The 27972-nt window shown below is 36.7% G+C and overlaps 1 protein-coding gene across 32 annotated transcripts; it reads left to right on the forward strand.

Annotated features, from left to right (window-relative positions):
• The first annotated feature begins 1252 nt into the window (after positions 1-1252).
• Positions 1253-27142, forward strand: LOC127498065 (deleted in malignant brain tumors 1 protein-like). Of its 32 annotated transcripts, none has more exons than XM_051866952.1 (32): positions 1253-1322; positions 1443-1469; positions 1582-1614; positions 1718-1862; positions 2107-2291; positions 2779-2877; positions 5364-5432; positions 7213-7308; positions 7465-7521; positions 7641-7742; positions 18475-18513; positions 18680-18778; positions 18944-19063; positions 20768-20866; positions 21034-21075; positions 21267-21362; positions 21516-21572; positions 21812-21907; positions 22012-22248; positions 22368-22469; positions 22608-22646; positions 22813-22911; positions 23077-23169; positions 23351-23446; positions 23586-23624; positions 24848-24946; positions 25114-25155; positions 25323-25418; positions 25554-25610; positions 25876-26143; positions 26292-26536; positions 26948-27142. In XM_051866952.1, the coding sequence occupies exons 1-32, from the start codon at positions 1274-1276 to the stop codon at positions 26974-26976; spliced, it is 3051 nt and encodes a 1016-aa protein (XP_051722912.1). In that variant the 5' UTR covers positions 1253-1273; the 3' UTR covers positions 26977-27142. The 32 variants fall into 32 exon arrangements, with proteins under 32 accessions (XP_051722912.1, XP_051722914.1, XP_051722913.1 ...); XM_051866954.1 differs by having other exon boundaries at positions 7644-7742; XM_051866953.1 differs by lacking the exon at positions 7641-7742 and adding an exon at positions 18235-18336.
• Positions 27143-27972: the final 830 nt, after the last annotated feature.

The raw sequence follows: 27972 nt of genomic DNA on the forward strand, positions 1-27972 counted from the left end.
TGACCCAATGAGCATTTTGCTGTCCAATGGTCATGCCTTAACTTTGCAATTTCTAGTATTGCATTAGTATTGCATCCTTCTCATGCGCATTTAATAACTGTAATAAGTTAAATCTCTTTTTGGCTCATTTTTAATAGTTAGAAGCAGACAGAATACGATAGTTAGAGGAGGATATCCTTGTGACAGTTTATTATCCTGGAGCCTGAAATTACGTAGACTAATGTGGAAATGACACAGCTGGATGTTATCAAAGGATAAATCTATTGACACAACGTTTGTGATAGTGGTGTGTTCAGAGACTACTGTACAGATGATGTTAATGATGCTTTAGTCTATAAATATTATTTAGTTCAAATAGTGCTGTGTCAGTGCCACTTTGCTTCAAAACACATTTTTGTTTTAATAACAAGAAATATATTTTGAAATCTCCTCCTTTCTCTTTTTCTTATTCTGAAATAATGTTCTCCTTTGGCATTTGCATTAGAGAACTTGGTAGCACTTTACAATGAGGTTCATTAGTTAACATTAGTTAACTACATTAGTTAACATGAACTAATAATGAACTGCACACAGTATTTATTAATGTTAATTTCAATATTTACTAATACATTATTAAAATCTCGTTAACATTAGTTAATGCACTGTGAACTAACATAAACAAACAATGAACAAATGTATTGCTCACGGTTAGTTCATGTTAGTTAATACATTAACTAATGTTGAACTAATGAATCTTATTGTAAAGTGTTAACGAGTGAACACACATTTTTATGAGAGACAGCCCGCAGTTTGGAGAGACATGAAGCATTCTAATATTTCTTAATATTCTCTGTCGTTAGCATGTCAGACAGTTTATCTGAGTAACTGAAACTGGCGCTATATGTCTCTTGTGTCACACCACAGACTTGCTCTTATGTTTCATACATTAATTTCACATTTTTGTAAATCTGTACATATTTTTTTGTAATGTAATGGTGACAACTTTGGCTAAAAGTAGATATGTGTACAATATAACTTCAACAAGTTGATCACTCCATAATCCTAAACTTTGTGTCAACACAATATCTATGAAAAAAATCACACAGAGTCTAGAGTAATAATGAAAGTTACATAATACTCAGCTGTGTCTTTTCCATGCTTATGCTGCTATATAGATTTTATTCCAGCACATGCTCCAGGATATTGATAATAAAGAAATCCTGTCATAAGGAAACTTCTTGACTATATAAGTGATGATTGAACAGTTAAAGACAAACTTGATCAGAAGAGAAAGATGGAAGCTCTGAATTTCCTTCTCTGTCTGCTTCTAACTGCCTATCAAGGTAAGATTATCATTCCCTGGAGAAAATTGTAAATCATCTGCCTGCTTGAACATCATTTGTTTTGCACATACTGTATAGAAAGACAAGCATTACATTAAATGTCTACATGTCATATTACAGCAAACACTATTGGGTCATGGACAACAGGTAAATCAATGAACATTATACATTATATAGTGAATAACATGGCTGTTTCATGCATATTTTTATACAATGTTGAAACATCAATTTACATTATATATTTATTTTGTTTTTATAGGTGACTGGCTGTATACTACTGAGGTTCCTTCAGGTATCTGTCTGCATATCTATAGTTTTTGTCAGGAGTGAGTCTGCATTGAGTTGTTATTATTATTATTATTTTTAATTCTCTTGTTTTCCATTTCCATGTTCAGAACCATGTGGTGACTATCTGACAGATTGGATGGGTGAATTTTTCAGCCCCCGGTACCCAAATAGCTACCCTGATAATGCACGATGCACATGGACCATTCATAGCACTGGGGGAACAACTGTGCTATTGACCTTCACTGATGTTTAGTAGGAGACATTTGTTATCTACCATTATCTCTGTTTTATCACTTGATCTTTGTCAAAAGAATTTATGTAATTTAATTTCTTAATTTATGAGATGAAACAGAACACCTGAAGTGTGTAACTTCATCTTCTCAAGCAAAAATAAAGGTTTTGTGAAGAATTTTGTGATCACTAAATGTATGTTTTCAAATGTTCTGCGACAATATATTAATTTGCATTCATTTTCTCTCTCCTCTCTATTTGCTAGTTTGGAAACATGTTGTGATTACATCAGAGTATATGATGGTCCTTCTACCCTCTACCCGTTACTGGACGAAATACGAGACTACAAGAACAAACGCTACAACTCCAGCAACAATGATCTGACGGTGCTTTTCTACAGTGATGGCAGTATATCAAGAAGAGGATTTCATGCAAACTGGGTCTTTGTAGGTAAGCAGATAAATGAAATTAACAGAATTAATTTCATTTTTAAAACAATACCAGATTGAATCAAAAATATTTAGTGCAACCTTGGTCTGATTGCTGGAATGAATGACTTTTTTAGCAGCTTCCTTTTTTTTGATTCAGAAATATACAGCGCAACCAGTGTCTAATTCCTGAACGAATGACATTTATGAACCGCTTCTGTTTATTAAATCAGACACACTCTTTACAATTTATTTAAGGCTTAAATCAGTGTGGTTACTGACTAGATACACGTGAATATTGTCAGTATTTTATCATTAAAGTCATTAAAAGCCTGTGTAAACACCTTTTCCAAATACTAAAGAATCCTTACTAAAACAGTTAAGAAAGCAGAATTTTTAAGAGGAAATGGAGGAAGGAAATTTAGGGACCAGAGAAGGAATTGTTTGAATCCTTACAATTACCATTTGTGCTCATAATAATGGCTAAAATCTACTTCTCTGTTTGATAGATTCCAATTCATGCAGGCATAACTGTGGACGCTCCCTTGGCTCTTGTTCCTGTAATGATTCCTGTCAGGACAATAGAAACTGCTGTTATGACTACGACAGTGAGTTCCTCCTGATCAGACAATTTAGATCAATCATTATTCACAAATCCCTCTTGTATTGAGCATATGGGTAATTTCCAGAATTGAAAATTATTTTCTAATGTTCATATATGTAACTTTTAAAGGGTTCGTTCACCCAAAAAATGAAAATTCTGTCATTAATTACTTACTCTCATGTTGTTCCACACCCGTAAGACCTTCGTTCATCTTCTTTTTGATGAAATTCGAGAGATATATGACTTGTCCATAGACAGCAATATAATCACCACTTCACCAAGGTCCAGAAAGGTATTAAAGACATTGTTAAAACAGTCAACGTCACTGCAGTGGTTCAATCTTAATTGTATGAAGCGATGAGATACTTTTTGTGCACAAAAACAAAACAAAATTAAAGCTGCAAGCAGCGATGAAAGGGCCCTCGCACCCGGGCTCATCGCCACCCGTTGGCCTTAGGAAAACAGTGAACAGTGGGCGACATGCATGTAAGCAAGTAAATACAAGAGAATTATGGCCAAGTCATTTCAAAGTGCCAGATTTCCTGCTGCCAACAGGTGGTGCTTTGATCGAACTGAATATTGCCATGTAGATGACTTCAGGCCAGGACTATTATCGAACGTGAAGTTTGGAGCAGATCGGACTTTGTATGCCTGAGTTACAACAACTTCCTGTTTCGTGGCGTTAATCGCATACATTAGCACTTAGCCAAGTGTTGCGTGATTTAACCTGTTTCTAGTGTGTTTGGTATTTTGTGGCATATTGAAATGTGTTTCTGGGAGTGAATTACAGTGTAAAGCATGCCATTTTCTGTTGCCAGCAGGTGGCGCTATGACTAACTGAATATTGGCATATAGATGTCTTTAGGCCAGGACTCTTATCACACATGTGAAGTTTGGGGCAGATTGGACATTGTATGCTTGAGTTACAACAGCTTCCTCTTTCATGGCGAAACATCAGACTTTGTCAGGCCGTCACGGACACGCCCTTTAGTGAAAACTCTAGATCTTCACAATTTAACATCGCTAAGGCCTTTAGATTAGACTGACCAAATATGATGTGGTTCTGGTTAAATCTGTATGAGGAGTTAATCACAGTGTAAAACATGTCATTTCCTGTTGCCTGCAGGTGGCGCTATGACCGTAACTGAATATTGCCATGTAGATGTCTTCAGGCCAGGACTTGTATCAAACATGTGAAGTTTGGGGCTGATCCAACTTTGTATACCCGAGTTACATAAACTTTCTTTTTCATGGCGAAACATCGAAATTTGTCAGGCCGTCACGGACACGCCCTTTAGCGAAAACTCTAGATCTTCGCAATTTAACGTCACAAAGGCCTTTAGATTAGACTGACCAAATATGATGTTGATCTGATAAAAGCTCTAGGAGGAGTTCGTTAAAGTACAACGTCTGGAAATGGCAAAAAGTGCACAAATTTTGCAGAGAAAATTCACAATATCTGACTTCCTGTTGGTTTTCAGACTTTGCTCCAGGAGACTTTTTTGTAGGGATTGGGCTGTTACATGTGTCTACTGAATTTCATACCTGTAAGTGAAACGTGGTGCAAGGGGCACTTCATTGAAATTTTGTAGGTGGTGCTATCGAGCCATTTTGCCACGCCTAATTCTGAGACCCATAACAGACGTAAATTTTCACCACTTCTGACGCGTGTGCAAAGTTTCATGAGTTTTCGAGCATGTTTAGGCCCTCAAAAATGCTATTCATTTGGGAGAAGAAGAAGAAGAAGAAGAAGAAGAGGAAAAGGAAGAGGAAGAATAATAATAAACGGAGCAATTCCAATAGGGTCCTCACACCATCGGTGCTCGGGCCCTAATAACGACTTTATTCAACAATCGCTTCTCTTCCCTGTCATTATCCTTACGCAGTTGACGCAGTAAGCACAGTGAAGGCTTCTGTGTTTACCTCCGAATGCCAGCTCAGTGTTGGCCAAAGCTGATCACATGGAACCTGAAAGCGCTGGATGTAAACAACATATGAGAATGACACAAAAGAGAAGATATTGTTGAATAAAGTTTTTTTTTTTGGTTTGATTTTGCGCACAAAATGTATTCTCATCGCTTCATAAAATTAAGGTTGAACGACTGCAGTCACGTTGAATGTTTTAACAATGTCTTTAGTACCTTTCCGGACCTTGAATGTGTTGATTATGTTGCTGGCAGGTCATTTACCTCTCGGATTTCATCAAAAATATCTTAATTTGTGATCTTATCTTAATCTTAAACTGTGGACACAACTTCAGCAGCTGCTCATGCAACTACAACTGTCATAACTATGGCAACTGTTGCCCTGACTACGACTGACTCCTCTTGATCAGACAGACACTTCAAGATGAAATACCGCAAACACAAATCTTTCCTGTACTGATCACATGGGTCATTATTACCTGTGATGAAATGGCTTTTGCTGAATCAAAGGAAACTTGTGCATTTACTTTTCTTCCTACTTCATTTTTGTCTCCTCTTTTCACAGGCTACTGCTCAGAAACAACAATAGAAACAACAACAGCAGCAACAACAACATTCTGGATTGAGACAACAGGTGCTGCTGCCATTCAGTTGAATTTAAGTGCACACTGAGATTAAACTAGCTTTGACTAATCAACTTGTCGACTTTAATGCTCTGCCATGACACTTTAAGCTTGACGTCGGATAGTCACTGGTCATGGCCTATATTTCAGGATAAGAATTTTTTTAAGTCCACATTTATGCTCTGTATCCAACAGTAAATGACAAATAAATGCATACTCTGAGAGTGTTCCGCAAGATATGTTTGATTATACCATCTGGATGCTCAATATTGATCAGGTGAATGCACGTTTTAAAAAGCTTATTGTACACGTAAATTAATCGCCGTTCTAAACTAATGCGCTGCTGCATTGTAACGCACACACACAAATACAGACAGTAGCGCGCACATCACATGGAAACATTCAGTAGCTCAGAAATGTATTGTACAACACTGTTCTGTGATTTATAAATAAAATAGCTTAGTTCTAGCATGTATTTCTTAGTAACTAAAATTCAAAGCTTCACTATTAGTAGAGAGAAGCTGCCAGGTTGAATTAATTCACACACAATCGGTCTCTCACCAATGCATTCATATAAACGTAATCTTTACTGTGCTACTTTATCTGTATCTGATTTAGAACGAGCTGAAATCTGTGAGAAATATGATGACCCAAAGACAAAAGAACTGTTAAAAATAAGCTGTTACTTAGAAGCAATAGCCTTGTGGGCAGTGCTGTGTGCACAAGGCAACATGCGTTTGAGTCTCAGTTGAGTTTCAGACTTATTTGTTCATTAATGACGTCATCAGCGACTAGCAGATGTCGACTCGACTTTCATCACATAAATGTCGACTTTAAAAAATCTTAAAGGGTTAGTTCATCCAAAAAATGAAAATTCTGTCATTTATTACTCACGCTCGTGCTGTTTCAGACCCGTAAGACCTTCGTTAATCTTCGGAACACAAATTGAGATATTTTTGTTTAAATCCGATGGCTCCGTGAGGCCTACATAGGGAACAATGACATTTCCTCTCTCAAGATCCATAAAGGTACTAAAAACATATTTAAATCAGTTCATGTGAGTACAGTGGTTCAATATTAATATTATAAAGCGACGAGAATATTTTTGGTGTGCCAAAAAAACAACAAAATAACGAATTATTTAGTGATAGCCAATTTCAAAACACTGCTTCAGGAAGCTTCGGAGCGTTATGAATCAGTGTGTCGAATCCGCAGTTCAGAGCGCCAAAGTCACGTGATTTCAGCAGTTTCGGTTTGACACGCGATCCGAATCATGATTCGACACGCTGATTCATAACGCTCCGAAGCTTCCTGAAGCAGTGTTTTGAAATCGGACATCACTAAATAAGTCGTTTTTTTTTTGTTTTTTTTTTGGCGCACCAAAAATATTCTCGTCGCTTTATAATATTAATATTGAACCACTGTACTCACATGAACTGATTTAAATATGTTTTTAGTACCTTTATGGATCTTGAGAGAGGAAATGTCATTGCTCCCTATGTAGGCTTCACTGAGCCATCGGATTTAAACAAAAATATCTTAATTTGTGTTCCGAAGATCAATGAAGGTCTTACGGGTGTAAAACGGCACGAGGGTGAGTAATTAATGACAGAATTTTCATTTTTGGGTGAACTAACCCTTTAAGTCGTTAAACCCCTATTGTAATGGCAGTAATTAGTCCAGCTTTGCTCTTCTAACTGAATATGTACACTAATCAATGAAGTGACCCAATAATGTGTACATTAATCATACATTGATGACATAATGAATAAAATCTGTTCCTCTCTCTAGCTCCCTCCTGCAGGTATAACTGTGGACACGACTTCTACAGATGCTCATGCACCTACGACTGTCAGTACTATGGCAACTGTTGCCCTGACTACGACAGTGAGTTTGTCTCTGTCTTTTTACTTTATACTTTTAGGGGAAAAAAATACTACAAAAACAAAACTTTGTATGTTTGTGATTAAATTGATTTTGCTGAAACATTTTAGAAATACATAGATTTAATTTTACTTATTTTTATCTTTTCCATTTACAAAGGCTACTGTTTCATGACGACAACACAACCACCAGAAACAACAACTGAGTTTATAATAGGTACTGTTGTCAGTTAGTTGAACTAACCTGACATTTAAATGACTAGATGAATGTTCAACAACCTATGTGAGCGCAGTAATTTCTCAAACATTTCCCTTCAAAATGTATACATTCAACAGTAGACGAAGGCTCCTGCAAGAATAATTGTGGTGTATTACTTCCCATCTGTGGATGTGACGACCTCTGTCAAAATTATAATGACTGTTGCCCTGATTACGACAGTGAGTCCTCTTGATCAGACACACTTCAAACACATATACTGATCTTTCCTGTAGTGATCACATGAGTCAGTGTATTTCTTGTGAAAATTGATTTTGATGAATTAAAGAAGACTAGTGTTGTTTCTTACTTTTTTCAGTTTTATCTCTTCTCTTTACACAGGCTACTGCTCACATACTCCAGGACCAACAACCTGGCCAACAACAGGTGCTGCTGCCATCCAGTTGAATTTAAAAATTGACACTAATGAGATTAATGACATGAATTGGTTCAGTTGAATGTACAACAATTTCCGTAAAGGCAGTAATGAGTTGTGCTTTTCTGTGCACACCACCCAATAATGTGTACATCACACACATATTGATGACATCATGAGTAAAATCTGTTCCTCTCTCTACTACAGTAACTCACTCCTGCCTGTATAACTGTGGATACAACTTCAGCAGCTGCTCATGCACTCATGACTGTCAGTACTATGGCAACTGTTGCCATGACTTTCACTGTAAGTTCCTCAAAAACAGACGAGAAATCTCAGTTAAAACTTGCCCTGGAGTTGAAGCTATTGCTGAATAACACTAATGTGTCAGAATATGGCATTTATACCAATAAGATAAATGAAAAGAAGATGAACTCATATTTCTGTCTAGAGTTGTATAAGTTTAATCAAATATAAAGTTAAAGTATTTAGAAATGTGGTATTCTATCATCACATAACAAATACCACAGAAATACTGAATGAAGCTCTTATTCACAGCTCGTTATACAAATGATGTTTTGAAGAAACACTGTTTTTTTCCATTCTTTGAAAGCATTCTGTGACCAGGAGCTTAATTTTAGTGTAAACCACTTCTTGAATACTTCTGGTTCATACTCATCCAGTTTTTTGTTCTCTCCTTTAATCAGGGTATTGCCCATCAGACACAACAGGTACTAATGTCACTAGTTTTTGTAATTTTTTTATCTGATTCTTATTAAACTTGTTTGTAACTGTAAAGTTTAACATATTTTGTTTCTTCATGATTACCAGAATCTCACCCTCAGTGTGGAGGACACCTGTATGGTTCTGGGCTGTTTTCCAGTCCAAACTACCCAAACTATTACCATGACAATGCCTACTGTGTGTGGTATCTCTCTGCTCAGCACGGACAGAGGATCTTCCTGTCATTTGTTGATGTGCAGTAAGTGAGACATAGGTTCAGTGCTGGTGGAACCATGTTATCTATCTATCTATCTATCTATCTATCTATCTATCTATCTATCTATCTATCTATCTATCCATCCATCCATCCATCCATCCATCCTCACTAGAATGGAAGGAGCCATTTGGAATTGGTTCCACTAACAACCTGAGGGTGGATCCAATTCCAAATGGTTCCTTCCATTCTAGTGAGGTTAAAAAGTCAGATTAAAATATTTCATTCACAAATGTTTTGACAGTTCTCAATCATAAATGACATCCAAGAATACAGTACTTTTTTGGTTGATGTAAAATTTTGTCTATTTTTGATTCTTTCAGATTGGAGCGCTGCTGTAACTGTGACTACATCTCTGTATATGATGGCTCCTCCACTGGTTATCCACAGCTGGGAAAGATCTGCTTCAATGACACCACCAACCAGGTGTTGCACTCTTCTTCACGATACTTGACTGTTGTCTTCAGGAGTGACTACTCTGGTGTCAGCCATGGTTTTAAGGCCCTTTTCACAAGCTCTCTGACTGCAGATCAAGGTAATGCCCTGTGAAGTAAAGTCTTTTTCTTACTAAAGTAACTTTTTTTTATATATATATATAAATGATTCTGTTAAACAGCTGCTGTAACTTGTATTTGATCCCTTCATTGCCATATTTAGTGTTCATTTTCGCTTAATAAAATAATTTTTTCAAAAAGTATAAACAATCACCTTCATAATTCCTGAATTGAAATAAATACTTTAAAAGTGCACAATTCATTTAAGAGGATTAAACTTTTTGCTCTGCAGGTCGTGTGGATTGTTCCTCAGACAACATGGTCATTGTCATACAAAGGTCTTACCTCAACTCACTTGGGTACAGTGGAAATGACCTGTATGTGGATGATCATCTGTGCAGACCCACTATTACCAGTTATGAGGTTGTGTTCAGTTTCCCTCTCGACACGTGTGGAACCGCAAAAGAGGTATGATCTACGTGTGTGTCAGATCCAGCATCTCTGTTTTCCTTGGCCAAAATTGAAAATAAGTCTTGATAGCTTCTTGTCAGCTTTTAATGCTTGAATTTTCTCTGTCAGATCAGTTAGACACCATAAATGTATTCACCATTGAGGGGCATATTTACCACACAACATCACCTGCTCTCTGTCTCTCTCTCCTAGATGATGAACGGTTATGTGTCCTTCACCAACAATGTGCGGGCATCTCAGTCTCAGTCGGGTGAGATCACTCGTCAGTCACAGTTCCTACTACACGTGGGCTGCCGAATGGAGCCGGACACTATAGTCCAAATATTCTACAGGGCCAAGGAGATCATCGATGCCAACATCACAGGAACAGGCCGCTTCAATGCCAGCATAGCCTTCTACACCTCCAGTGGTTTCTACCAACAAATTTATGACTCTCCATATGAAGTCGACTTGAACCAGTATCTGTATGTTCAAGTCAAGCTAAACAGGCCTGACAACAGCCTGGATCTCTTCCTGGACACCTGTGTAGCGTCTCCAAATCCCAGTGACTTCAAAGACCGTTCCTATGACCTGCTGCGTAACGGGTGAGACCTTTTAATTCTTAAATGTGTCTCAAATGATATTCTGTTGCTCCTAGTCTAAATATGTTCTTGTACTCATTTGCACTAATAGTGAAACCATCTATTGTACTTGTAATTCAAATTCATTCATCTTCCGAATTCAAATTTATATCTTAATTCCTCTGTTGTAGATGTCCCAGAGACAACACATATTATTCCTACACCAGCGGTCAGCACTATTATGCTCAGTTCCGTTTCCGGGCTTTCAAGTTCCTCCGGACTCACGCCTACGTGTACCTGCAGTGTAAAGTGATCATCTGCCCCGATAACGATTACAACTCTCGCTGCCGTCAAGGATGCCGCTTCCGTCGCAAGAGATCCCTCGACAGCACCTACCACACCAATACTGTGACGCTGGGGCCAATCAAACTCAAAGGTCAGATGCCAATAGCAGGTTTAATTTCTAATGAATCTACCTGACAGTTTTTGATGTAACAATAGTGAGCCTTTTCCTAACTGTCTATTCATTTCTCTGTTTGTCAAGGTCGAAGGCTTGATGTGGAGTCTGAGAAGTCAAAGGAATGAACCGAGAAGTCAAAGGAATGAATTGATCATCTTCTCAATCATCACCATTAATCATTTCTATTAATGAGTCTTTAGTAACCACCCAGCAAATTATTCAAAATACAAATTGTATTTTTGCAATTAAATAAAGCATTTCTAAACAGCAGGTTTTGTCATTGGTGTCTGCAATTGTTTATATTCACTTTCCATTCTGAAAAGAAAAAAGATAACGTGAAGTCAGATTAAGAACACATAGGGTCGTGGCGTGGGGCTATTGCAAACCCAAGGACCTTCATAGTTTCATAGTTTTTTTTTTTTTTTTCCCATTAGAAGGTCTTCTTTTTGGCACTATAAAGAGGAGAATCATCAGCAGGGATGGACTGGGGCTGGGCCATGCATGTTTTGTGGGGGTTAGAGCCATTAAATTGGAATGAATGCATAAATAAATGGGCAGAAACCCATAATAAGAGAAAATTTTGGTAACACTTTACAATAAGGTTCATTTGTTAACATTAGTTAATGTATTAACTAACATGAACTAACCATGAGCAATACATTTGTTACTGTATTTGTTAATCTTTGTTAATGTTAGTTAATAAAAATACAGCAGTTCATTGTTTGTTCATGTCAGTTCACAGTGCATTAACTAATGTTAACAAATACAACTCGTGATTTTAATAATGTATTAGTAAATGTTGAAATTAACATTAACAAAGATTAATAAATGCTGTAGAAGTGCAGTTCATTATTAGTTCATGTTAACTAATGTAATTAACCTTATTTTAAAGTGTTACCAATTTTTTGAATATACTGCAAATGAGTTTAACAATATTAATATTGCATTATGCAGGCTCTTAATTATTGAGTTAATATTTTACTTTATTTAAAGTTTATTAGAACTGAAGATATCTACTCAGAAGAAAAGGTCATACTTAAAGGGTTAGTTCACCTAAAAATGAAAATTACCCCATGATTTCCTCACCCTCAAGCCATCCTAGGTGTATATGGCTTTCTTCTTTCAGCCAAACACTGAAAGAAGAACTCAGAATTAAATTAAAAATATCCTGGCTCTTCCAAGCTTTATAATGGGAGTGATTGGAGGATAAGTTTTTGAAGTCCAAAAAAGTGCATCCATCGATCATAAAACATACTCCACGTGGCTCCAGGGGGTTAATAAGCGCCTTCTGAAGCGAATCGATGCATTTGTGTAAGACAACTATCCTTATTTAAAACTTTATAAAGTAAAATAACGAGCTTTCGGCACGACAGCCATTCGCATTTAACTTACATATGAAGTAAACTTACAGTGACGTAAACTTATTTAGTGGGGGGTAATCAAGAATGAATAGGGGAAATTCAACCATTGTGCTATGGTTGGATGTGATTGGATATGATTGGTTTGTGTGATAAATCCCACCTATTGTTTACATGCGCGTTCCGCACGTCAGGATGCCGTCAATGAGAAGGCTAATTAAAAAGTAAGTAAACAGCTCACCCACTTAGATAACACCGCTTTATGTTACGTCAAAAATCAAACTTGAAAAGACCTGAAAACATGATGACTGCGGGGGTTTTTACAAGTGAGCAATCAGCTTGGGAAAATTAAAGATACATCTTCCTGTCTGTGACAGACAGTGTTTACCGATGATCCAAAATAAGTTTACTATTAAAAAGAACAGCTGAACATCAATATACGAATAAAATAGATTGTTTAACTTTTTACTGCCTTTAGTTATTATTTTGGAATAAATGTAAAAATGTTTAAAACACTAACTTGATGACACTGACTGGTTTTAATAAATAGAACATTAAATACATTGTCAATGTAAATGGTATTTGGTTTCTTTTTTGATGTAATGTACAGTAATGTTCATTTAAAGAGGAAAATGTGACATGAATTTGCATTTGATTTATAAATAAATATACAAATAAATAAATAAAAAAAACTGTGAGGACTTTGCCTCCTCATTTCAGAACACCACTGCATGCCACTGATATATATATATATATATATATATATATATATAGGTGCTGGTCATATAATTAGAATATCATCAAAAAGTTGATTGATTTCACTAATTCCATTCAAAAAGTGAAACTTGTATATTATATTCATTCATTACACACAGACTGATACATTTCAAATGTTTATTTCTTTTAATTTTGATGATTATAACTGACAACTAAGGAAAATCCGAAATTCAGTATCTCAGAAAATTAGAATATTGTGAAAAGGTTCAATATTGAAAACACTTGGTGCCACACTCTAATCAGCTAATTAACTCAAACACCTGCAAAGGCCTTTAAATGGTCTCTCAGTCTAGTTCTGTAGGCTACACAATCATGGGGAAGACTGCTGACTTGTCAGTTGTCCAAAAGACGACCATTGACACCTTGCACAAGGAGGGCAAGACACAAAAGGTCATTGCAAAAGAGGCTGGCTATTCACAGAGCTCTGTGTCCAAGCACATTAATAGAGAGGCGAAGGGTAGGAAAAGACGTGTTAGAAAAAAGTGTACAAGCAATAGGGATAACCGCACCCTGTCGCATTCCTTGTGTCAAGCCACTCTTGAACAACAGACAGCGTCAGAAGCGTCTCGCCTGGGCTAAAGACAAAAAGGACTGGACTGCTGCTGAGTGGTCCAAAGTTATGTTCTCTGATGAAAGTAAATTTTGCATTTCCTTTGGAAATCAGGGTCCCAGAGTCTGGAGGAAGAGACGAGAGGCACACAATCCACGTTGCTCGAGGTCCAGTGTAAAGTTTCCACAGTCAGTGATGGTTTGGGGTGCCATGTCATCTGCTGGTGTTGGTCCACTGTGTTTTCTGAGGTCCAAGGTCAATGCAGCCGTATACCAGGAAGTTTTAGAGCACTTCATGCTTCCTGCTGCTGACCAACTTTATGGAGATGCAGATTTCATTTTCCAACAGGACTTGGCACCTGCACACAGTGCCAAAGCTACCAGTACCTGGTTTAAGGACCATGGTATCCCTGTTCTTAATTGGCCAGCAAACTCGCCTGACCTTAACCCCATAGAAAATCTATGGGGTATTGTGAAGAGGAAGATGCGATATGCCAGACCCAACAATGCAGAAGAGCTGAAGGCCACTATCAAAGCAACCTGGGCTCTTATAACACCTGAGCAGTGCCATAGACTGATCGACTCCATGCCACGCCGCACTGCTGCAGTAATTCAGGCAAAAGGAGCCCCAACTAAGTATTGAGTGCTGTACATGCTCATACTTTTCATGTTCATACTTTTCAGTTGGCCAAGATTTCTAAAAATCCTTTCTTTGTATTGGTCTTAAGTAATATTCTAATTTTCTGAGATACTGAATTTGGGATTTTCCTTAGTTGTCAGTTATAATCATCAAAATTAAAAGAAATAAACATTTGAAATATATCAGTCTGTGTGTAATGAATGAATATAATATACAAGTTTCACTTTTTGAATGGAATTAGAAGATAGTTAGAAGCAGACAGAATAAGATAGTCAGAGGAGGATATCTTGACAGATTATTATCCTGGAGCCTGAAATTACGTAGACTAATGTGGAAATGACACAGCTGGATGTTGTATATATCAATGGATAAATCTGTTGACACAACGTTTGTGATAGTGGTGTGATCAGAGACTGCAGTACAGATAATGTTAATGATTCTTTAGTCTATAAATTTTATTTAGTTTAGATAGTACTGTGTCAGTGCCACTTTGCTTCAAAACACATTTTTGTTTTTATAACAAGAAATATTTTGAAATCTCCTCCTTTTCCTTTCTCCTCTTCTTATTCTGAAATAATGTTCTCCTTTGGCATTTAGATTAGAGAACTTGGTAGCACTTTACAATAAGGTTCATTAGTTAACATGAACTAATAATGAACTGCACGTATACAGCATTTATTAATCTTTATTAATGTTAATTTCAACATTTAGCAAAACATTATTAAAATCTGTCTCTTGTCTCTGTCTCTTGTGTCACACCACAGACTTGCTCTTACATTACATTACATACATTAATTTTACATTTTTGTAAATCTGTACATATTTTTTGTAATGTAATGGTGACAACTTTGGTAGTAGATAGATGTGTGTACAATATAAGAAAGTAGATAGTAGATAGTAGAAAGTAGATATGTGTACAATATAACTTCATTAACATGATCACTCCATAATCCTAAACTTTGTGTCAACACAATAATTATTAAAAAAAATCACACAGAGTCTAGAGTAATAATGAAAGTTACATAATACTCAGCTGTGTCTTTTCCACGATTATGCTGCTATATAGATTTTATTCCAGCACAGGCTCCAGGATATTGATAATAAAGAAATCCTGTTATAAGGAAACCTTTTGACTATATAAGTGATGATTGAACAGTTAAAGACAAACTTGATCAGAAGAGAAAGATGGAAGCTCTGAATTTCCTTCTCTGTCTGCTTCTAACTGCCTATCAAGGTAAGATTATCATTCCCTGGAGAAAATTGTAAAATATTTCTAAATCATCTGCCTGCTTCATCATTTGTTTTGCACATACTGTATAGAAAGACAAGCATTACATTAAATGTCTACATGTCATATTACAGCAAATACTATTGGGTCATGGACAACAGGTAAATCAATGAACATTATACATTATATAGTGAATAACATGGCTGTTTTATGCATATTTTTATACAATGTTAAAACATCAATTTACATTATATATTTATTTTGTTTTTACTGGCAGTATACCACTGAGGTTTCTTTAGATATTTGTCTGCATATCTATAGTTTTTGTCAGGAGTGAGTCTGCATTAAGTTGTTTTTATTTGTATTTTTTTAATTCTCTTGTTTTCCATTTCCATGTTCAGAACCATGTGGTGACTATCTGACAGATTGGATGGGTGAATTTTTCAGCCCCCGGTATCCAAATAGCTACCCTAATAATGCACGATGCACATGGACCATTCATAGCACTGGGAGAACAACTGTGCTATTGACCTTCACTGATGTTTAGTAGGAGACATTTGTTATCTACCATTATCTCTGTTTTATCACTTGATCTTTGTCAAAGGAATTTATGTAATTTAATTTCTTGATTTATGAGATGAAACAGAACACCTGAAGTGTGTAACTTCATCTTCTCAAGCAAGAATTTTGTGATCACTGAATGTATGTTTTCAAATGTTCTGTGACAATATATTAATTTGCGTTCGTTTTCTCTCTCCTCTCTATTTGCTAGTTTGGAAACATGTTGTGATTACATCAGAGTATATGATGGTCCTTCTACCCTCTACCCGTTACTGGACGAAATACGAGACTACAAGAACAAACGCTACAACTCCAGCAACAATGATCTGACGGTGCTTTTCTACAGTGATGGCAGTATATCAAGAAGAGGATTTCATGCAAACTGGGTCTTTGTAGGTAAGCAGTTAAATGAAATTAACAGAATAAATTTCATTTTTAAAACAAGAATTAAAAATATTTATTGCAACCTTTGTAGTTCGATTGCTGGAATGAATTACTTTCATGAGCAGCTTCTTTTTTTGATTCAGAAATATACAGCGCAACCAGTGTCTAACTCCTGAACGAATGACATTTATGAACCGCTTCTGTTTATTAAATCAGACACACTCCTTACAATTTATTTAAGGCTTAAATCAATGTGGTTACTGACTAGTTCATATGACAAAGCTTAAAGATACACATGAATATTGTCAGTATTTTATCATTAAAGTCATTAAAAGCCTGTGTAAACACCTTTTGCAATTTGCTTGTTTTCCAAATATTTTCCAAATACTAAAGAATCGTTACTAAAATAGTTAAGAAAGCAGAATTGTTAAGAGAAACTGGAACCAGAGAAGGAATTGTTTGAATCATTACGATTCCCATTCGTGCTCATAATAATGGCTAAAATCTACTTCTCTGTTTGATAGATTCCAATTCATGCAGGCATAACTGTGGACGCTCCCTTGGCTCTTGTTCCTGTGATGATTCCTGTCAGGACAATAGAAACTGCTGTTATGACTACGACAGTGAGTTCTTCCTGATCAGACAATTTAGATCAATCATTATTCACAAATCCCTCTTGTATTGAGCATATGGGTAATTTCCAGAATTGAAAATTATTTTCTAATGTTCATATATGTAACTTTTAAAGGGTTTGTTCAACCAAAAAATGAAAATTCTGTCATTAATTACTTACTCTCATGTTGTTCCACACCCGTAAGACCTTTGTTCATCTTCGAAACACAAATTAAGATATTTTTGATGAAATTCGAGAGGTATATATCTTAATTTGTGTCTTACGGGTTTGGAATGACATGAGGGTGAATAATTCATGACAGAATTTTAATTTTTGGGTGAACTGGGGTCCCCCTTAAATTTCCAATACATAATGTACAACAAAACTTTATCTCTTTACTTTATACAGGCTACAGGCTATCATTATTTGTGATGAAATGGCTTTTGCTGAATCAAAGGAAACTTTTGCATTTACTTTTCTTCATACTTCATTTTTGTCTCCTCTTTTCACAGGCTACTGCTCAGAAACAACAGCAACAACATACTGGATTGATACAACAGGTGCTGCTGCCATTCAGTTGAATTTAAGTGCACACTGAGATTAAACTAGTTTTGTAAAGGCAGTAATTAGCCCAGCTTTGCTCTTCTAACTGAATATGTACACTAATCAATGAAGTAAACCAATAATGTGTACATTAATCATACATTGATGACATCATGAGTAAAATCTGTTCCTCTCTCTAGCTCCTTCCTGCAGGTATAACTGTGGACACGACTTCGGCAGCTGCTCATGCACTCACGACTGTCAGTACTATGGCAACTGTTGCCCTGACTACGACAGTGAGTTCTTCTTGATCAGACAGATACTTTTAAGGAAAAAAATATTACAAAAACAAAACTTTTCTGTTTGGCTTTAATTTTACTCATCTTTTACAAAGGCTACTGTTTCATGACAACAACAACAACACAAGAAACAACAACAACACAAGAGACAACAACAACACAAGAAACAACAACAACACAAGAGACAACAACAACACAAGAAACAACAACAACAACACAAGAAACAACAACTGAGTTTATAATAGGTACTGTTGTCAGTTAGTTGAACTAACCTGACATTTAAATGACTAGATGAATGTTCAACAACCTATGTGAGCGCAGTAATTTCTCAAACATTTCCCTTCAAAATGTATACATTCAACAGTAGACGAAGGCTCCTGCGAGAATTATTGTGGTGAATTACTTCCCATCTGTGCATGTGACGACCTCTGTCAAAATTATAATGACTGTTGCCCTGATTACGACAGTAAGTTCTTTTGATCAGACAGACACTTCAAATACTATACACAAATCTCTCTTGTATTGAGTGTACAGTTTGAAAATATGATAATACATTGTATTTCCAAATATTAAATTGATTTTCACATCTTTTCCCTTCATACAGACTACTGCCTTATAACAACTGAACGGCCAACTACAACAGGTACATCTATGACTCTCTTATTTGTCTGTCAGATTCAAACCTTTCCCTGGTGTCTTGTTTGTAGAGGGAGGCTGATGTCCCCACATATCACACACATATTAATGGCTCTTGTAGTCATATATGTATTAATGGCTTCATGGATAATATGTGTTTCTCCCTCTGCTAGAATTCCCCTCCTGCATGAATAACTGTGGACACAACCTCGGCCGCTGCTCATGCAACTACAACTGTCATAACTATGGCATCTGTTGCCCTGACTATGACAGTGAGTTCCTCTCGATCAGACAGATACTTCAAGATGAAACACAAATCTTTCCTGTAGTGATCACATGGGTCATTATTATCTGTGATGAAATGGCTTTTGCTGAATCAAAGGAAACTTGTGCATTTACTTTTCTTCCTACTTCATTTTTGTCTCCTCTTTTCACAGGCTACTGCTTAGAAACAACAACAGAAACAACAACAGAAACAACAACAACAGAAACAACAACAACAGAAACAACAACAACAGAAACAACAACAGCAACAACATACTGGATTGATACAACAGGTGCTGCTGCCATTCAGTTGAATTTAAGTGCACACTGAGATTAAACTAGTTTTGTAAAGGCAGTAATTAGCCCGGCTTTGCTCTTCTAACTGAATATGTACACTAATCAATGAAGTAAACCAATAATGTGTACATTAATCATACATTGACATCACATAACATAACATCTTGTCTATCATCTCTGAAAATATATTGGCAAAATTCGCCTGTTTAGTGCGATTTATAGTGGCTAGGCTGTTTTCCTCTAACGTTATGGTGCATTCACACCAGACGCGAATGAAGCGTTAAGCGCGAGTTATTTACATGTTAAGTCAATGCAAAGACGCGAACAGACATCCTGCGGCGCGAATGACGCGATTCGCGCGAATGAGGCGGCGCGAATAGAGCGTTTCGGGCGTTTGACGCGCGTAACGCGTGATTCGCGCGAATCGCGCGAGTTGAAAAATCTGAACTTTGGCGAAAATTCGCGCCGCGTTAACCAATCAGGAGCTTGCTCTAGTAGTAACGACGTAGCGTGAGGAGGCAGAAAGCCGAAACAACATGGAGGACAAAATCATCCTCGCTGTATGATACATCTTTGCACTTTTTTAGAAACAGGAATAAAAAGGATTAGAAGAAAGTGAGTGAGGAGGTCGGACAATCTGGTAAGTTGTAAAAAACGCTCTTTACTCAATTTGAGCTATATATACACATATTGAGACTACAAGCTAGATAAAGCCGGCAAATTGAGCTTATTCGCCGTATTTTACAACTACTTTCCCGCTGACGAGTTGATGTGTTTATTAAGAGGAAGTGTGCAGAAACGAGACAAGCCGCCTGGCAGAAGCCCCTCTCATGACGCGAATTCGCGTCTGTTGTGAAGTGAATTTCACGCGCGAATGAAGCGAGCAAACTCAAAATGTTCAAGCGTCCAACTACGCGCGAATAGCGCGATTTATTCACGCAAGTCGCGTCTAGTGTGAACGCCCCATTACTGTTTAAGAACACGCCCAGCGGAGGTAAAAACAAACAAACAAACAAACAAAAAAAAAACTACTACTTCTGAATAGGATGTCTACTTCACAAAATGTATGAAAATATGGAAATATATGGTTCAGATCACGCAAATAAATGGAGGCTCGCTTAAATGGTCAGATAATGAGCTTGGGTGTCATCTAGTGAAAAAGTTTGATACTGCGCCCAAACAAAATCTTACTGAAAGCTCATTTTTGAAATATTTCAACCTAAAATTTGGAATGTTGACATTTTTGGCTTTTATTTTCTTGCAGTTTAAGAGTAAAACATGCTTTGTGATATATTATTACAAAATATAAACAATTATATTTTTACATTTTCATAAACTTAAAATTCTATAACTTTTTTCTATTTCACTTTCATAATTTATACATAATTTATACTTCTACAATAATCTGACTAGTGTCTTCTTTAAAACAAGACCAACCTTAGGTCTATATTCCAAAGCATTCTTGAATTACAACCATTTATGTTTGGATAGTGCATTTTCATGTCTATGTGAAAAAAGGGGCAGACAGTTATTTAAACCTGTTTTTCTCAGAATTCCATTCCTGAAAATCAAAGCGATCAGCGACTTCAGATAACCATAACTATTATAATATGTCATCTATAATATGGCTAATATGGCTAATATGGCATCACATATTAATAATCATACATGTATTAATGGCTTGTTCATCTCTCTACTAGCTCCCTCCTGCAGGTATTCCTGTGGATACGACCTCGGCAGCTGCTCATGCAGCCACGACTGTCAGTACTATGGCAACAACTGTTGCCCAGATTATGAAAGTGAGTTCCTCTAGATCAGAGACACTTCAAAATCTAATAAACAACTTTCCAGTGGTCAGCACATGGGCCATTGCATTTCCTGTGATGAATTGGATTTTGCTGAATCAAAGCAGAATTGTGGCATTACTGTTCCTCCCCCTTGAGTTTTGTCTCTTTTCTTTACGCAGGCTTCTGCATAGCAACAATTCACCCGCCAGATGATCCAACAGGTGCTGCTGCCATTCAGTTGAATTTAAATGACACTAATGACATTAAATGGATCGACTTAATCTTCAGCAAATTTTGTAACTTATAAATATACTATAAATATACTATATTACTCTAAATATATACCGTGTACTAATCAATAAAGTGACATTGCACACATTTTATGGTTCAAATCCATTCCTCTCTCTGCTAGCTCCCTCCTGCATGTATAACTGTGGGTACCACCTTGGGTACTGTTCATGCTCCAGGGCCTGTCTTTTTTTTGGTGACTGTTGCCATGACTACCAAAGTGAGTTCCTTCTAATTAGATACACAAATATTTTCCTGTAGTGAACACATGGGTCATTGTATTTCTTGTCATGAAATGGATTTTGCTGCAACAATGGAGACTTGTGGTGTTACATTTTTTCCCCTTTCAGTCTTATCTCTTCTCTTTATATAGACGCCTGCTTAAGAACAACAACACCAACAACAAGAACAACAACAACAAAGTCAGCAGGTAACTTGATAACTCAACTCTTCAATAAGTACATCCACTTCACCAGCTAATTACTGTTCGACAGCGATGCCATAGAAATATACAGAGCTGCCGCAAAATGGAAGTTCAAACACAAAATTCTAAAGATGGCTGTGCGCTTGTTTCTCTGGCGCATAAGGTCTATCAGTAAAGTGACCCAATAATGTGTACAATAATCATACATTGATGACATCATGAGTAAAATCTGTTCCTCTCTCTAGCTCCTTCCTGCATGTGGAACTGTGGACATGACTTCGGCAGCTGCTCATGCACTCACGACTGTCAGTACTATGGCAACTGTTGCCCTGACTACGACAGTGAGTTCTTCTTGATCAGACAGATACTTTTAAGGAAAAAAATATTACAAAAACAAAACTTTTCTGTTTGGCTTTAATTTTACTCATCTTTTCCCTTTACAAAGGCTACTGTTTCATGACGACAACAACAACACAGGAAACAACAACAACACAAGAGACAACAACAACACAAGAAACAACAACAACACAAGAGACAACAACAACACAAGAAACAACAACAACACAAGAAACAACAACAACACAAGAAACAACAACAACACAAGAGACAACAACAACACAAGAAACAACAACAACACAAGAGACAACAACAACACAAGAAACAACAACTGAGTTTATAATAGGTACTGTTGTCAGTTAGTTGAACTAACCTGACATTTAAATGACTAGATGAATGTTCAACAACCTATGTGAGCGCAGTAATTTCTCAAACATTTCCCTTCAAAATGTATACATTCAACAGTAGACGAAGGCTCCTGCGAGAATTATTGTGGTGAATTTCTTCCCATCTGTGCATGTGACGACCTCTGTCAAAATTATAATGACTGTTGCCCTGATTACGACAGTAAGTCCTCTTGATCAGACAGACACTTCAAATACTATACACAAATCTCTCTTGTATTGAGTGTACAGTTTGAAAATATGATAATACATTGTATTTCCAGATATTAAATTGATTTTCACATCTTTTCCCTTCATACAGACTACTGCCTTATAACAACTGAACGGCCAACTACAACAGGTACATCTATGACTCTCTTATTTGTCTGTCAGATTCAAACCTTTCCCTGGTGTCTTGTTTGTAGAGGGAGGCTGATGTCCCCACATATCACACACATATTAATGGCTCTTGTAGTCATATATGTATTAATGGCTTCATGGATAATATGTGTTTCTCCCTCTGCTAGAATTCCCCTCCTGCATGAATAACTGTGGACACAACCTCGGCCGCTGCTCATGCAACTACAACTGTCATAACTATGGCATCTGTTGCCCTGACTACGACAGTGAGTTCCTCTCGATCAGACAGATACTTCAAGATGAAACACAAATCTTTCCTGTAGTGATCACATGGGTCATTATTATCTGTGATGAAATGGCTTTTGCTGAATCAAAGGAAACTTGTGCATTTACTTTTCTTCCTACTTCATTTTTGTCTCCTCTTTTCACAGGCTACTGCTTAGAAACAACAACAGAAACAACAACAACAGAAACAACAACAACAGAAACAACAACAGCAACAACATACTGGATTGATACAACAGGTGCTGCTGCCATTCAGTTGAATTTAAGTGCACACTGAGATTAAACTAGTTTTGTAAAGGCAGTAATTAGCCCGGCTTTGCTCTTCTAACTGAATATGTACACTAATCAATGAAGTAAACCAATAATGTGTACATTAATCATACATTGACATCACTGTCTAAAATCTGTTCCTCTCTCTAGCTCCTTCCTGCATGTATAACTGTGGACACGACTTCGGCAGCTGCTCATGCACCTACGACTGTCATAACTATGGCAACTGTTGCCCTGACTACGACAGTGAGTTCCTCTTGATCAGACAGACACTTCAAATACTATACACAAATCTCTCATGTACTGAGCATACAGTTTGAAAATATGATAATACATTGTATTTCCAGATATTAAATTGATTTTCACATCTTTTCCCTTCATACAGACTACTGCTTTATAACAACTGAACAGTCAACTACAACAGGTACATCTATGACTCTCTTATTTGTCTGTCAGATTTAAACCTTTCCCTGGTGTGTAGAAGGAGGCTGATGTCCCCATATATCATATATGTGATGCGATCTGGGAAAACCCGCCGGATGTCGCGAAGGAATGTTTCCAGTAAAGTCAAAAAACAGGTCGAATGTCTTTTATTTACTTTTTTTTTTTTTGGTCAAAATTAGTTTTCATTAAATTATCATTCTATAACATCTTGTCTATCATCTCTGAAAATATATTGGCAAAAGTCGCCTGTTTAGTGCAGAAAAATAGCGATTTATAGTGGCTAGGCTGTCTTCCTCAAACGTTACTGTTTAAGAACACGCCCAGCGGAGGTAAAAAAAACAAAAAAAAAAAAAACGCCCATAGCTTTCCCTCTCTTAACACTACAAAGACAGTTCACCTATCAAAATAAACCACATAACATGTAGAATGAAGGTCTATTAATGCAAATTTCCCGCCAGTCCTGTATAAGCTAGGGCACGCAAAGATTTTTTTTTCTAATACAACGTTACTGCGAGAAGGCGAAGCACGAGAACAACTGAGCTATAATGAACATACATGTTCTAATTATGTGTTTATTAGAGGTTGAATTCAAATCAAATACTGTCAAACTGCCCATACTACTTCTGAATAGGATGTCTACTTCACAAAATGTATGAAAATATGGAAATATATGGTTCAGATCACGCAAATAAATGGAGGCTCCCTTAAATGGTCAGATAATGAGCTTGGGTGTCATCTAGTGAAAAAGTTTGGTACTGCGCCCAAACAAAATCTTACTGAAAGCTCATTTTTGAAATATTTCAACCTAAAATTTGGAATGTTGACATTTTTGGCATTTTTCTTGCAGTTTAAGAGTAAAACATTTTCATAAACTTAAAATTCTATAACTTTTTTTCTATTTCACTTTCATAATTTATACATAATTTATACTTCTACAATAATCTGACTAGTGTCTTCTTTAAAACAAGACCAACCTTAGGTCTATATTCCAAAGCATTCTTGAATTACAACCATTTATGTTTGGATAGTGCATTTTCATGTCTATGTGAAAAAAGGAGCAGACAGTTATTTAAACCTGTTTTTCTCAGAATTCCATTTCTGAAAATCAGAGCGATCAGCGACTTCAGATAACCATAACTATTAATATGGCATCACATATTAATAATCATACATGTATTAATGGCTTGTTCATCTCTCTACTAGCTCCCTCCTGCAGGTATTCCTGTGGATATGACCTCGGCAGCTGCTCATGCAGCCACGACTGTCAGTACTATGGCAACAACTGTTGCCCTGATTATGAAAGTGAGTTCCTCTAGATCAGAGACACTTCAAAATCAAATAAACAACTTTCCAGTGGTCAGCACATGGGCCATTGCATTCCTTGTGATGAATTGGATTTTGCTGAATCAAAGCAGAATTGTGGCATTACTGTTCTTACCCCTTGAGTTTTGTCTCTTTTCTTTACGCAGGCTTCTGCATAGCAACAATTCACCCGCCAGATGATCCAACAGGTGCTGCTGCCATTCAGTTGAATTTAAATGACACTAATGACATTAAATGGATCGGCTTAATGTTCAGCAACTTTTGTAACTTTTCTATCTAAATGTATACCGTGTATTAATCAATGAAGTGACATTGCACACATTTTATGGCTCAAATCCATTCCTCTCTCTGCTAGCTCCCTCCTGCATGTATAACTGTGGGTACCACCTTGGGTACTGTTCATGCTCCAGGGCCTGTCTTTTTTTTGGTGACTGTTGCCATGACTACCAAAGTGAGTTCCTTCTAATTAGATACACAAATATTTTCCTGTAGTGAACACATGGGTGAAATGGATTTTGCTGCAACAATGGAGACTTGTGGTGTTACATTTTTTCCCCTTTCAGTCTTATCTCTTCTCTTTATATAGACGTCTGCTTAAGAACAACAACACCAACAACAAGAACAACAACAACAAAGTCAGCAGGTAACTTGATAACTCAACTCTTCAATAAGTACATCCACTTCACCAGCTAATTACTCTTCGACAGCGATGCCATAGAAATATACAGAGCTACCGCAAAATGGAAGTTCAAACACAAAATTCTAAAGATGGCTGTGCGCTTGTTTCTCTGGCGCATAAGGTCTATCAGTAAAGTGACCCAGTAATGTGTACATCACACACATATTGAAAATTCCTTTCTTTACTACCTCAGTTCTAACCTGATATTATAATGACAATTAATGATTAGGGCTGAACATCGAACCTGCCAGGGAGAACATCAATGCCAACAACACAAGAATGGGCCGCTTCAATGCCAGCATAGCCTTCTACACCTCCAGCAGTTTCTACCAACAAATCTATGACTCTCCATATGAAGTCAACCTGAACCAGCTTCTGTATGTTCAAGTCAAGCTAAACAGGCCTGACAACAGCCTGGATCTCTTTCTGGACACCTGTGTAGCGTCTCCAAATCCCAGTGACTTCAAAGACCGTTCCTTTGACCTGCTGCGTAACGGGTGAGACAGTATTTGTAAGAATTCTGTAGCTACCTAGTCTAAATATGTTCTTGTACTCATTTGTGTACAATAATAGAGAAACCTGAATGTAATCCAAATGCATTTATCTTTCAAATACAAGTAATTTCTCTTATTTTATCTTTTGTAGATGTCCCAGAGACAACACTTATTATTCCTACACCAGCGGTCAGCACTATTATGCTCAGTTCAGTTTCCGGGCTTTCAAGGTTCTCCGGACTCACGCCTACGTGTACCTGCAGTGTAAAGTGATCATCTGCCCCGATAACGATTACAACTCTCGCTGCCGTCAAGGATGTCGCTTCCGTCGCAAGAGATCCCTCGACAGCACCTACCACACCAATACTGTGACGCTGGGGCCAATCAAACTCAAAGGTCAGAGGTCTCTCTGAGTCTCACAAATTTAAAGCAATAATTTAACCAAAAGTGACAATTCTGTCATTATTTACTCTCCCTCGTGTTCCGAACCCATATGCTCATATGGAGCACAAAGGGAAAATTCTGAAGAATCTAGGAACAATGTGAGGATAAACAACACGAGTAAATAAAGTCAGAATTATTGGGTCAGCTATCGATTTAACTGTATCTTAAAACGTTTTATTAAAAATAATAATTTAAAAAAAAATTAAAAAGATAATTTAAAATGTTTTAATTAATATTTACATTTTCCATACAATATTTTAAATGTTAGGAAAATGCTCTGCTGGTACATTGGTATAATTTCCTGTCAAGTTTGAATTATTAGTATATATGACTACTCTATCCCTTTATCCCTATACTGCGCAGGAGGGAGACGCACTTTCAAGGCAGCGTGAGAAGATTGAGGCAGCAGAGTGATTTGATCATCATCAGCATCTCTATTTCTCATCTGTATCATTAATCAAATCATATTATCCTTCCTAAGCAAATTGATTTAAATGAAATTTTCTTGAATTCATTAAAGCAATCCTTCTTCAGATGCACTTCTTTGTCTCTATCAGTGGAATATAGATATTTTTTTATTTTGCAATTATTGAACCAAGCAACTCACTTATAAATACTCTAGGATTCTTACAATTGCCGCCTGTCAAGAGAATGTGTTGATATATATTACTATTAATTAACACAAAACATTTTGCATTGCATTAAAAAGTAATATGGATGCAGTGATGATATGAAGGTAAAAACCTAAACTAAAATACTGGATCTATTCAAAATGGACTCCATAATCTTATCTAAAGCAGCCATATTTTAATGATTTTATTTGTTTGTTTGGTTGTTTGTAATTTAGACAAGGAATCAGTAAAAACATTTAACTCAGAGCAAAATGTTTTGTAGATATAATATTTTCCCTAACAAGAACAGGATTTTAACAGCATTGTCCAAAAGGACAGAAAACGTGTTACAAAATAGCAACAAGACCAAAACAAGAAGGTTTTTTTTTCATCTGCCTTATATCCAGCTGTATGTCCAGGTTTTTATTCTCATGCCTCAGGCAGAGTAAACATGTACAGCAGAACAGTACATTATGTGGAATGGGCTGTTTAAATGTATTGCTCTATGGCCTACTGTCTCATTTATAAGACATGGGTGCTCTTTAAAGGGATAGTTCACCCAAAAATGAAATTATCCCATAATTTACTCACCCCCAAGCCATCCTGGGTGTATATAACTTTTTCTACTCTAAAGTTATATTAAAAAAAAAAAAGCTTTTAATGGGAGTGAATGGTGCCAAAAAAAGCACATCCATCCATCATAAACGTAATCCATACGGCTCCAGGAGGCTAATAAAGGCCTTCTGAAGTGAAGCGATGCATTTTTGTAAGAAAAAT

The sequence above is a fragment of the Ctenopharyngodon idella genome, chromosome 17, assembly GCF_019924925.1.
Source record: "Ctenopharyngodon idella isolate HZGC_01 chromosome 17, HZGC01, whole genome shotgun sequence".
In the NCBI taxonomy this organism is placed as follows: domain Eukaryota; kingdom Metazoa; phylum Chordata; class Actinopteri; order Cypriniformes; family Xenocyprididae; genus Ctenopharyngodon; species Ctenopharyngodon idella.